The 12,611-nt window shown below is 45.2% G+C and overlaps 1 protein-coding gene across 8 annotated transcripts in view; it reads left to right on the top strand.

Moving 5' to 3' along the window:
* Window positions 1-10,389: 10,389 nt before the first annotated feature.
* Window positions 10,390-12,611, top strand: part of BICD1 (BICD cargo adaptor 1) — a 166,730-nt gene continuing 164,508 nt past the window's right edge. For all 8 annotated transcript variants that reach the window (XM_088055076.1, XM_088055075.1, XM_088055083.1 and 5 more), the window contains exon 1: window positions 10,390-10,602. In XM_088055076.1, the coding sequence (XP_087911202.1) occupies window positions 10,390-10,602 (213 nt within the window). The remainder of the gene's footprint in view (window positions 10,603-12,611) is intronic.

Raw genomic sequence — 12,611 nt, 5'->3', positions numbered from 1 at the left:
ATCTTTAAAGGCTTTTTTAAAATTCACACTGACAGCCAGTACCTCACGCTCCAAAGATTGAAGAGTTTATTCATGTAGAGGTTAACTGCAGCCAGAGGAAGCGGTTTAGCCATGCTCAAACTAATCCAGAACTGGGACAGCCTGTCAGTTTAGGTGGGAGCTAGTCTGGGGAGCTGTGCCTCGGGCATTGCCTGATCCCAGTGCCCCAGCTCTCCCATCCTCCCAGCTCCCTGAGCCAGCCTGGCAGCTTGTGATGCTGTGCTCTGAGCAGGATCAGGGAAGTAATCCACCAGCCAATTTTGGGCACCTGTAATACATTTTGCTTTTCTATTTAAGCAGATCACTGGTTAGAGGGAAAATCAGAAGCCTCAGAGCAGCTAATGTAACCTCTACCTACATTTATTGTATCCAATCATTACAACCACAGCTTATTAATAGCAATAATTGAAAAGAAACTTTGCTTAATAGTGAGGTTTCTTTTCCCCTTAGGCTGCCAACAGTTTTCCCGTATATAATCTCATTTTTCAACATCATTTCATCTATCAGGCTGGCTATAATAAGTCTTTTACTTCATTTTTTAGTGCTTAGTCACCCAAGTGAGCTTTCTCCTGATATTTTTGTTCAAGCTCTTCTATCAAGACAGCAGAATCTGGAGCACACATAGACCCAGACTGAAGAGAGAGCTGCGCAGGGGAGCAGGCGGCTGGCTTGTCATCCCTAGCAGCTCCTTTCCTGACATCCATTTCCCATGAGAATGGTAGCAGCAAGGTACTGTTGGCTGTGTTTTCCAAAGGGACAGGAAGGGAGGACCAGTTTCACTCTGCAGTCATATCCCCAGACATTTCTGACAAGGATCAGATGGCAGATTGCCATCTCTGAGGACAATTCCCTTCACCCTTGTTTCTGTCTCTGATCTATCCACAATTCTCAGCCAGTCACTGAAGTCTCCCACAGTTCCCATACACTTTCTGATTTTGTTTTTGTCTCATTGTCATATTGACAAGGCCATCCTTCCATCCCTCTCTCTCTTTTCCCCCCCCCTGTTTTTCTAGCTCCCATCTATCACAGGTGGAAGAGGAACACCAATGTGATACAGTCAAGCTCAACTTGCTTAGTTCCCCAAGCAAGGGACAGGCTGCACGGGGAAAAGCTGCACACACAGGGCTCACACATGAGAATTAACAGGGATCTTTACCATGCACAGTGAGTTGGCACAGCCAGTCCTGGAGGAACATGAAATTGCTCTGCCCAATCTGTCTCTCTGTTGGGCAATGGGCAGCACCTCACTGCCAACATGTGATGGTTCCACCTGGAGAAATCTGTTTCCATGAGATGTTGGACATTTTCAGAGCAATGCCTCCCCTCAATCTCTGCTGTTCTGTACTCCTCAGGGACTTCTGGCTGGATGTCAGCATAGGCCATCAGCAAATGTCTCTATGATACCACCTTCCCAACAGTTTCAAATATTGTTCTCCAGTGGCTTTTTGATCCATGGCCCATTCCAAGGCTCACCTCACTATATTTGTATTACCCCATCAACCACAGCTCATGATGCTCAGTAACTCAGCCAAAGCAAAGTCATGATTCTCCAGTAATACCATTATTTATAAACAAGTGTATAAATAAATGTGTGTCTGTGGGTGTTTAAGTTTTGTTTTATATTCACTTAACAGCACATCTCAACTGCTCTTTGTAAAAGACAATGAAAAAAAAATTCTGCTTGCCCTTTTCTTTGCATAACCTTGAAGTGTATGTGTGTGCATGTCTGTTCCAGCTTTCTGTGGATTGGTGTCTGATGCCAGCTGAGGGCCACAGAAGTCATTCAAGAGACTTGACTGCCCTGATCATTCCTGTGTTTAAAACAATTCCCTCATCCTGCTAATTCACTTTCAAAACATGTTTCTGCTCTGACATGACTCCCTTTCTTACAGAGAGGATCTGTGACAAGTTTGCAAATCAAGCTTCCCCTCTGCATCTATCGGTAAATTGTCAAATCCCTTAAAATGTAGCAGCTGCCATTTTCTCACAATATTAAGGAGTGGGATTGCTCTTAAAGAAAAGGAGGAGAAAAGGGTTAATATTAGATTTTCTTCTTTTAGCCAGGCACTTGTGTTGCCTTCTCCGTGGTGGTGAGTCTTCTTATGGAAGGTGCTTCCTATTGCCTGTCAGTGACAGCTTTGAGTGATCTGCAGCTGACAGCACAGCAGCTGTCAGTCAGGAAGAAGCAGGAAGGCAATCAGGTGCCCACATTTATTTTTCTATGGCTGTACTGAATGCTCCAGACTACCATCTTTCTTACAGGGAAGTTGACATCCCCGTGGCTGCAGACTTTGTTCCATTCATATCCCATAGATAAATGTGATGGTAGCAGCTGCTTGTGTTCTCAGACAGCCTGAAAAGCAGAAAGATTCATGAACTTATTAATTTTAAAAGGAATAATAAATGGTAGTCATTAGGCATCAATGTTATGTAATATGAAGATGTATTACCCCTGCTCATCCAAGCAGGCAGGAGTGAGAGGTGACCAGAGACGATGTCAGTAGCAGAAGTGAGCTGTCCTGCAGGACTGTGCAGCCTGCAACCACACCTATTGTATGTGCTCCTGTGGACTCTCCCTGCAGCCAGCTTTTCACAAACCATTCTCACTCGTGTGTTCAGTGTGGGACACCAGGGAGCAGCTGCTTTGCACGTTGCCCTATATAACTGAGTTCCTTCAACTTCCCACAAGCCTATTTTGGGACTTACCAAGAGCTGAGCAGAAGGACAGCTCTCTTCTCGTAACATCCCCTTCCACAAGCAGAGCTACTCTCTTCCATCTTCTCCCATGTGACCCACACTCACATTTGCCTCTCACAGCCTCTTTCTGAAGCTTTCCCACACAGTATCTCCAGCAGCTCATAAGGGGGAGCAGTAGCAGATGGGCTCCTTGTATCAAAGGAATTACCATCTGTTATTTCTCTTCTCAATTTTGTGTACTGCTGGCAAGAATTTGACTGTTTCTCCTATTCTCCCTTGATCCTCTGCTGCCCAGTTGGGCAAACAAAGGTAGGCAAATAGCAGCATCCCTCTTGTCTTTTCCCCTGCTTGTTCCTGGAACTGCTGTGAGCAAGGGTGGCACTCCACACCCAAAGGTGGCTGTAGCCCCACTTCATATACTCCCCATGCCAAGCTCCATCTGCTGTGCCTTCAGAAAGTCCTGATCATTGAGAAGGAATAAAAAAACCCTAGCAAGACAACTTCACAGAATTAACTTTATCTCCCTCCCAAATGGTAGCACATATCAGGAAAGGCTCTGGCACTACAGGATTGGTTTACTCTCATCTTACACTGTATTCATGTTTCCCAGCTAGATACATTCAGATAGCTACTCTTAAAATACAACACAACACGTTTCTACATCTCTGCATTGACAAGACTTTCTTTTGAAAGAAAAAAAAACCTTACCATGTTCCCCTGCAGCAGACCTCCAGGAATTCAGTCATGTTTTGGGCACTCTAAGGTCAGGGTTGGAAACTGCTCCATGCTCATGATGTTTTTCTAGTTTGCAGGTTTAGTTAGAGTCCATCTCTCCTGGACCTCAAAAGTTCATTCAATAATCTGTTGGAGGGGTTTGGTGTTTTTTTTTCTGTTTCATAAGAATAAAGCTCTTGATTGTAAGAAAATCTGAAACAAAATACCAGCCAGCCTTGATCTGGCTCAGAAAGCATAAGGCAAATGAAAATAGCCCAAAATATTACAGCAAAACAAAACACAAAGAAAATACCCTTAGAAAGCTTTATGGGTTTCAATTTTTTTTTAAAGGATTAGATTTCACGATACAGAATTCACATTAAACAATTTTATGCAGTACCTGTTTCATCTATTGCAATCCATGTCTGTAGGTTGAATAATGTGATTATTATAAGAAGAAGCATTTATAGTATAAATGCAATTATTGGAAAAAAAATCTAGAGAGGATTTTAAAATAATTGTTTGCAGTACCCTGCTTTGTGATAGAGCAATCATTTTATCCAAGATGTACCAGAGTGATTGGGAAAATTCCCATGGAAGTCAGTCTCCAGTTCAAGATCTTAATCTCCTAATTGGACTTTGAATCCTCTCTTAGCTGAGGAAAATAATTGTAGCTTTGATCCAGATGCCTCCTTTGTAATCCATTGTTTTAGTGTTTTGAATACACACCACCCATTCCGTATTAATATTTAGATAAAAACCTAACAGAATCCAAGTTTATAGGATAGTATCATAAACCTGGCATCTTTCCCAAATGCCTCTCACTTAATAGAAATGTAATGTAATTTACTTTGTGCTGTGTGTTTTGCATTCATTGTAATGTGTGTTTAGAAGCTGAGTGCTGAAATACTAGCTTAGAGCTCTTGAAAAAAATCACTAAATCATATGCTTTTTTTTAGTATCTGAATCAAATTTTCCTCACATTATCAACACAGCATTACAATTAGATTCCACATAAAAATCTCAGTTTGTCTCTCAGTGATCACTGTCTGTAAATGTTTTTAGTCATTGATGCACGATAAGGAATGTAAGGCTTTAGCAGAAATAAGTGCTTTTTGAAGCTATATTTAATAGGTGCACTGCAGATTCTTTGCTTTCAATTTCAAGACAGAAGACATTATATAGATATTTGTTCTCTCACACTAATGACTTCTGAGGAGAAAAGCTAGTCAAAATGGGATCATAACCTGCAGTCTGATTCTTATCTTATAGTCAGACCACATTTCAAATGTGGGATCTACCTATTGTTCTGGTTTTGCCAGCTGCTTTTGCCCATGCTGTGGTGGTAGAAGGAAGCACAGGAACTGAGCAGCTCTGCACATCCACTCACTCCAAAGATGCTGGTGGTGACTTGACATAAAAGGAAGAAGGAGAGTGGAGAAACAATGTATAACCTCACTGCACTTCCCAGAAACACACTAAAGATGACAGAGAAATTGATTTGTGAGGGTCTGGAAAAAACACAACAAAACAGAGGGTTTGAAAAGTGCCAGAATAGAACTGCCAAGAGGGCATTGTCCTTTGAGGACAGTATCTGGCTGGGGGTGTAAGCAGCTGTCAGAGGCTTTGGGCACCTCTGCTGGAGCAAAAAGCCTCTGCTCTGTGGAGGAACCAGGTGTTCCAGACAGAAAACTCCCTTGGTCATCCCCACAGGTGCTTTCCCCACCTCAGGCCAGCAGGCAGGCCCCGAGACACTTGCCATTTTTAGAGCATTTCTGCTGTATATCTGAGATAAACCATGTTCTCCCTTCTCCTCTCAGGTTTACATCTGTTCAGTAAGGAACACTGTGACACTGATTTATGTAGGCTAAATTGCTGGCAAGTTGTTTGGACAAAGGATTCTTAATGGGCAGGTCTCCCTTGTGTCATAGGAAAGCGAACAGTAGTTTAAATAGGTATAATAATCCTTTTTGTGCTCCTTTCAACCATTTTTTATTTGTGTTCTGAGTCTCTGCATAGAGTGGAAGAGCAGTGTCCTGGATCTCAAGCCTTGGAGCAATGCTATCAATTAAAAGACTCAGCTTACATTTGTGGAGCTGTACCAATACCCAGTGCAACACTCGCAGAAAACAACATCCTTTCAGGCTGAAATTATATTATTCAGTATAACAGTTAAAATTCACATTTTTTGCTCGTCTGTAGCTTTTCTGTATGCAAGTATCAGTTGGCAGCTTAGTTATTGCTGACTGTATTTTCTAAATGTCCTTAATTTTTTGTAGTTTTCTTGTAAAACTCATTTTTGATTCTCTAGCCCTTGCTCACTACACACAAAACATCCTGCCATTTTTGTGCAACCCTTTTCCCTGATTTCCTTGTCAAAGTGTTCTGTTTTACTCCATTTTCCTTTCAGGTTCCATATGTTCTACACAAGTGGTTTTCAACCTCCAGCTTTTTGAAGCCCAAAATTATTCTGGTGAAATTATGGTTTCCTGTATTTAGTTTATTATCCTGACATTTAAGTCCATCTGATAATAGGCTTAAAGAAAATTAAAATTATTTACCTTTGCAGATCTTTAAAGGCAGTTCACAGAGGACTCACATAAGGACACTGCTGTTTGAAAGCCTTTCTTCTGAATACTGACACTCATTAATCAGAGAAACATCATTACATGCCTTATTGTTTATTAGCTCCTGTGTTTAGTTTCTCTTAACATTCTCCATAAACTAATTTTCTTAAAACCTATTACCATTTCTATTGGACTAGGATCTCGAAATATCTTTTTAAATTTCATTTTGTTCCCAGTGTCTCCCTTTTTTCTCTAAGCTGGCCATTCATTACAAAGATGGTGCTGGTATCCAGCACTCGAGAAAGATGAAGCTTTGGCAGTCTAACAGCCACTTGTTTATTTCCAGACCAGACCCAGCACAGTTCCCATTGAGCCTTCCCTCAGTGCTTTCCCCTTCTTTTCCCTTTCAGGAAATCAATGCCATTTTCATTAACAATGACAGATTGGTCCTCATACCTTTCTTTTTCTTATTTGTTTTTTCCTCCCTTTGGCCACTCTGGTGAGCCTGCCAAACACTGCTAATTAGCAGTTACTTAGATTTGGGCTCTGGTGCTCTGAGATGCTCCATACAAATGGACTCACAGGGATGTCTGTGCATGCTGTAGGTGCAGATTCAACCTTCTGCCATACAGTATGGGCTGCTTTTATAGCTGCATTGTCACTAAGGCACTAAGAACCAATAATTCATTTCATATAGGTCATTAAATGCTCCTTAAGTGATCTGAAATTTAAAGAATCTCTTGTGTAAGATTTGAATTGTATCGTTTTCGCTGTCCTTGAATATCTGTTTGTTTTAAAAAATGTGTAATCAGTACTGGAACCTATTATCCTTAGTTTAGGAATCCACTAGTATCACACATCAGGAATTCAAAGGAATTCAGTTTCATGCCCATGAAATGGATGCAATCAGAATGAAGCTTGTTCTATGAAGGTATGTGGAATGACCTGTAGATGAAATTGGTTGAAATGCTCATGTGAAGGTGGTGCACAGGGCAAAATGAAGAAGAGACAGCAATGCAGGGTGATATGCCAACCTTTAATAAGACCAGGGCATGCTTTTTTGAGCTTGAGGAGGCAGAAAACATAAAAGCATTGTAGCAGGACTTAAACCAATGTTAGGTGATCACACCAGGGCAGTGGAATTATTTAAAATGCCAATATCATTGTTTTAGGGCTGTCTGTGCTGATAAGTGGGCTCCTAAAAGTACCAGAACTGTGACTGAGACCAGAGCTTTGCTGGCACCACTATACAGTAACTTGAATCCATAGTTTATCATAGGCATTCCAGAGATCTCCATCAAAGGAGGACCTACTGCCTCTGCTATGAGGTAATCTCTAGGGAACGACCACCTTTGGGTCATGCTGCAGCAGCTCCTTCTTTAATGAAGACTTTGGCTAAAACTTAGATGCTATTTATATTGTAAGGTCATCCATCTTTTCTCATCTCCACAGAGTCTGGAATGAGGCAAAACCAGAGCTCCTGATAACAGGGAAAGGAACTTGAGTATTTTTCAGATCCATCAGTGACCTTAGTAGTTCACTAGAAATACAGATGGAAGATCTTGACAACAGAATGTAGGTGCTGGTTTTTAGGCTTAAGAAAAGAGAAGTGAAAGGTGGAATTCACTCAATTAAATATGTATGTCTGAATGTATCCATGTGTGTGCTGCCCAGCCCAGGTGTAGTCAGCGCAGAGGGACTGACAACTGACAACAAAAGTCCCCTGACAACTGGGGACTTTTCATAGAAGTCTTTTAAAGAAGTAAATTTTTAAAACAAAGACAAATATCACCAAAGAAGCCAGGTTTGATATTGCTTGCATTTAGGTGACAACAAGAGGGCACTAGGCACAGCAAATCATGGGCATCTTGGTGTTTTCAATTCAGAATAGCTTGAGGACCTCACAGTCAGTGTGCACTGCTGCACGGGGCACCACACCTGCCCTTCACACTGCACTTTCTCTGGAGGTGCTGCAGAAAAACTGGCACATTGTAAAACACCAGATTTCCCTTCTGGGGTGCAGATGTTCAGATGTGTGCTGAGGCTGCCCTTGGCTTGTGAGTGAGATTGTCAACCAAATGATGTTGAGTTACACCAAGGCTTGATTAGCTGTAGGCATCATGTTGCTTCAGCCAGTTTCCACACTATCCTTGACCCAACCACTCAATTTTAGCACTGGTCTCAAAGATGTTTGTTTTCTGATCCATTCCCTTGCTCAATAAACATTTCCTTGCACAGTGGCCTAGGTGCAAAGTTGAGAAAGACTAGACTAAAACTTGCAAAAGCTTTTGAGATGACATTTTGCTTCTCCTTTGAATTTTGGGCTTTTTTTTCCCCTTCTGATTTGTGGAATTTCTCATTGTCTTTTAAGAAAAGGATGTTGAGGTTAGATGTATTATGGGAATCACAGTTGAGATACTGGCATTTTCCTCTCTTTTGACATTCAGTCATCGATGAGAGCCACTCAGTCTTCTCACCTACTAATATTCACACTTGTTTCTTTCCTATTAATATTCACACTTGCTTCTATAGTAGAATTTATTAAGAATTTTCATTTTGGAAGTGGTTTTCAAGCTAAAAATTAACAGAGATTCCATTACTTTGCTTGCTTCTTCCACGTGTGCTTTCTAGGCAATGAGAAGGGTTTGTGCAGGCTGGATTACAATGTATTAGTTATGTATGGATACACATACATTTATAAAATTGATATATGCCATATACTGTATACATATATTGTATTACTAGTGTTAGTGCTTCCATTTGCAGATCTCAAAGAACTTTGCTGTAAGAGTACTCTTATCATTTTTGCCTATTTCTTAGTCATGGGGAAGCCATGGTAGAAAGGGGATGTGGCTTGTTTGAAACCACATTATCAGGTCAGCAAGAAAGGGAATCTATGTCTTTGATTTCCAATACAGTGCTGCATTGGTGGGCAGTGACATCCATCTTCTTACAGGTGACTTTCTATTTAAAACAAACACCTCCGTTTGGAAATTCTAACTCAACTGTCAACCTTTAAAGGAGTAAATTTAAAAATAATAATAAAAAAAAAGTCTGTAAAACGTGAAAAACAGGTCCTGCTAGTACTTAGAACAAAACTTGACAAATATCAATTCAAGTCTATTTGCAGGTCACAGTTTGAAGAAACAGTGAATTGGAGTTTAAGACTCCGAGTACAAAAAAAAAAAAAAAAAGGCTATGACATTGATCCAGGATGAACTCACTCTTCCAGCTCAAATATGTAAAATGCGCCTAATCTGGTGTGTTAACTTTTTACTGGCAGGCTTTGTAAAAGATCAGTTACTGTCTGTCTGCACCACTCCAATTCTCCAATTTTATGCTGGACAAGTAGCATCTGTCTTTCTGCAGCCAGCATAAAGCCAGCATAAAACTGACATAATCTATGCATCAGGTCCTCCGGTTAATTTGACAGATAAACAATGGTGTCACCGCATCTGAGCTGAATCAGTTTTGTCCTGCTGTCTAATCAGTGGCACCGAGACCTTGTGCTAATGGTGATGGAAGAGCAGCCCTAGCCCAACGCCCCGACCCCGCTGCTGTTTCGCGTTCAGGTTGCCTTGACCGTACCCAAACGCGCTCAATTCACCGGGGACAGGGAAGAGAGCAGGTAACTCAGCTTTCCCAGTTTCCCGAAATAGCAGGGCACTACTTGCGGCCGCGCTCCCGCAGTTTGCTGGGCTGCATCTCCCTTTCCGCCGCTGCGGCCATGGCTGCAGCACGCTGAGCACCACCGGGCTGCGCTGACACGGCGGCGGAGGGGCGGGAGGGGACCGGCAGGGAGGGGGCCCGGGCGGGGGCAGCCCCCCCAGCGCCGCCAGCCCGGCCGGCTCCGCACCGCCCCGCACCGCTCGGGCAGCCCCGCCGCCGCCTCCCCTCCCGCCCGGCGGCAACGCCAGAGCCGAGCGCGCTGTCATCTTAAAGAGCGCAGGGGAGGGACCGTGTGCAGGGGAGGCGGCGGTGCCGGCGCCGCGGGAGGAGGCGGGCGCCAGCAGCAGCAACTCCGCGGGGGCCGCCGCACCAAGGCGCGCTCCCGGCCGCCCCGCTCGCCGCCCCGGCCGCCAGCGCGCCGCCGCCTCCCCGGGCAGCGGGGCTCGCCCGCCCGCTCGCCAGCCCGGGCGCCCCCGCCGCCGGGGCCGCCGCAGGGCCCGGGGGGGCGAGGGCGGCCTCGCCGCGTCCCCGGCGGGCCGCGGGGAAGGGAGGGGCCGCGGCCGCGGCGGGGCGGACCGCGCTCGGCGGCGGCTGCCGCAGGCGGCCCGGTGCCCCGGCCCCGGGCCGGCCGTGCCGGAGCCGCCCCTCGGCCGCGCCCGCCCCCTGGCCGCCTGCTCGGCGGCGCGGCAGTGCCGGCGGGGCTATGGCTGCGGAGGAGGTGCTGCAGGGCGCAGACCACTACAAGAGCGAGATCGAGCGGCTGACCCGGGAGCTCTCCGAGACGACCCACGAGAAGATCCAGGCGGCGGAGTATGGGCTGGTGGTGCTGGAGGAGAAGCTCACCCTCAAGCAGCAGTACGATGAGCTGGAGGCGGAGTATGACGGCCTCAAGCAGGAGCTGGAGCAGCTGAAGGAGGTGAGCCAGCCCGGGCTTTTGTCTGGCCCCGCCGCCGGGGGCTGCGGGCAGGTGCGGGGCGCCCCCCGCGCGCCCGTGCCCGGCCCCGCGCCTGCCCCTGCACAGCCGGGCGAGCGGGGATGCGATGCGCCGGCCCCGGAGCGGCTGCGGGCTCCGGGGGTGGGGAGGAGGGCTTTCCCGGGGCCGAGGATCAGCCGGGACCGCGGAGCTTAAGGACGGATTACACGAGATCGCAACCCCCTTGCCCTGAGAAATTTCCCCCGGGTCGCGCTCCGGCTCCTGTCGCCGGCAGCCTCAAGTTGTGGGAGCGGGCGTTTGCGGCAGTGGAGGGTTCCCCCCGGTCCTACCTGCACCGCATCGCCCGAGGCTTTTTTAGGAAGAGCAAAGGAAACAGTGGGATGAGAGCCGGGCCAACGCAGTGCATAAGGAGTCGGGATCTCTGTAAACAGCTGTCTGCAGTGCGTGAGGAGAGAGACAATTCCTTTTGAAGTTATTTATAGACCCGCTTTATTCTGCCAGTGAGGGGAATCGCTGCCACTGTGTGTGGGGGGGTGGGTATACAACAGTCTCGAGGTCACCCATGAGTGGAAATTAAACTTCTGCGTCATGCTGAAAGGGTGAAATATTTGATTGGAGGGGTGATTTGGGGTTATCTTTCAAAGGTGTTTTTGTAACACTCAAAGTATGAAGTAATGAAGTAGAGGGGTGTTACACCTTACCTTTCAGCTCTGCTAAACATGACTCCGAAAAATCATCATCCTCCCTATGTTCATCCTTAAGGGAAGTAACTTGAGGCTGGTAACAGTGCACGTACGTGGGAGCCAGGGAAGGGCTGTGTGCGCACACGTATGCAGCACCCACAGCTCTGCACTTCGTGCTGCTTTTGTACCATCTCAGAATGTCACTGACGAGGTTGTGTAAACAGAAGGTAAAGCATCAAACAGATATTCTCTCAAATTTTGAATGTATCTTTTTGCTCTACAAAAAACCCCAAAACAAATTATAAACCCTAAACAAATAATAAAAAAACCCAACCCTGCTATATAGAATATGCAGAAATTCTGTTAGAATTATTGACATTTCTATTAGAAACCATGAACATATTCCATATGGAGGGAATCCACTTAAAAAGCTTAGATTATTTATGTGTATATTCTTTAGAATACTAATTGATGCCCTTTTAGAAGTATTTTTAATAAAATAAAGGTTTCATTTTACTTGCAGGTAAATGAGTTATTCTACAGACTTGGTTCAGTGTCCAGAAGAGTTGAGAACATTATATTTTAAATATGAAGAATAAAGCTGTTTTTCAGAAAAACCTATTGATCTCCTTAAACTTGATCTCTGCTTCCCTGCCCCCCTGGGTCTATGGAGTAGGCTCAGGACTTTTGAAACTAATAATCACAGAGTGAGGGATAGAGGTACATAACTTGGCAGTGGCATGAAGGCTGTGCTGTCTGAAATGACCTGACAGTAATAGAGGAACAGATTTAAGAGGGGAGAGTGCAGTGCAGTTTCTAGGGAAAAAAAAAAAAAAAAAAGAAGATGAAGAAGGAAATAAGCAAAGCTACAGCTAGCTGTTATCCCACCATAATCATGTGTGAAAGAAGACTGATGACAAGCCAGGATGACACATGGGTGCACATGGCCACAGAAGAGATAGTGCAAGGAATCAAGTTGAAATTATGAAACTAGAGGGATTAGTCAGTGCAATTAATTGAAATTAAAGATGGGCACAAACTCTCTTCCTGTTTACCTCCCCTTGAAGTCAGTGGGATTGCATGCTGTGCAGCCCAGAGTATCTCCCTTGGGGCCGTGCCTTCATGCTGTGCCAGCCACAGCGTGGATTCTGAGGGAATATTCACAGAGGGAGGAACAGAAGAAATCCCGTAGCTTGCCTGATACCAAGCAAGAGTGGAGCTTCTCCAGTTCCCAGTCCAGACGTAGGGCTCTCAATTCCAGAGTTCTCCTTAGCAGCAGGTAGGGAATTTCCATCCCCCACCTAGGCT

Source organism: Pseudopodoces humilis, chromosome 5, assembly GCF_049639895.1.
Source record: "Pseudopodoces humilis isolate 2021_Gansu_Grassland_sample_001 chromosome 5, ASM4963989v1, whole genome shotgun sequence".
NCBI lineage: Eukaryota > Metazoa > Chordata > Aves > Passeriformes > Paridae > Pseudopodoces > Pseudopodoces humilis.
Note: the sequence above shows the minus strand (reverse complement) of the source record. Positions and strands in the feature narration are given on the sequence as shown.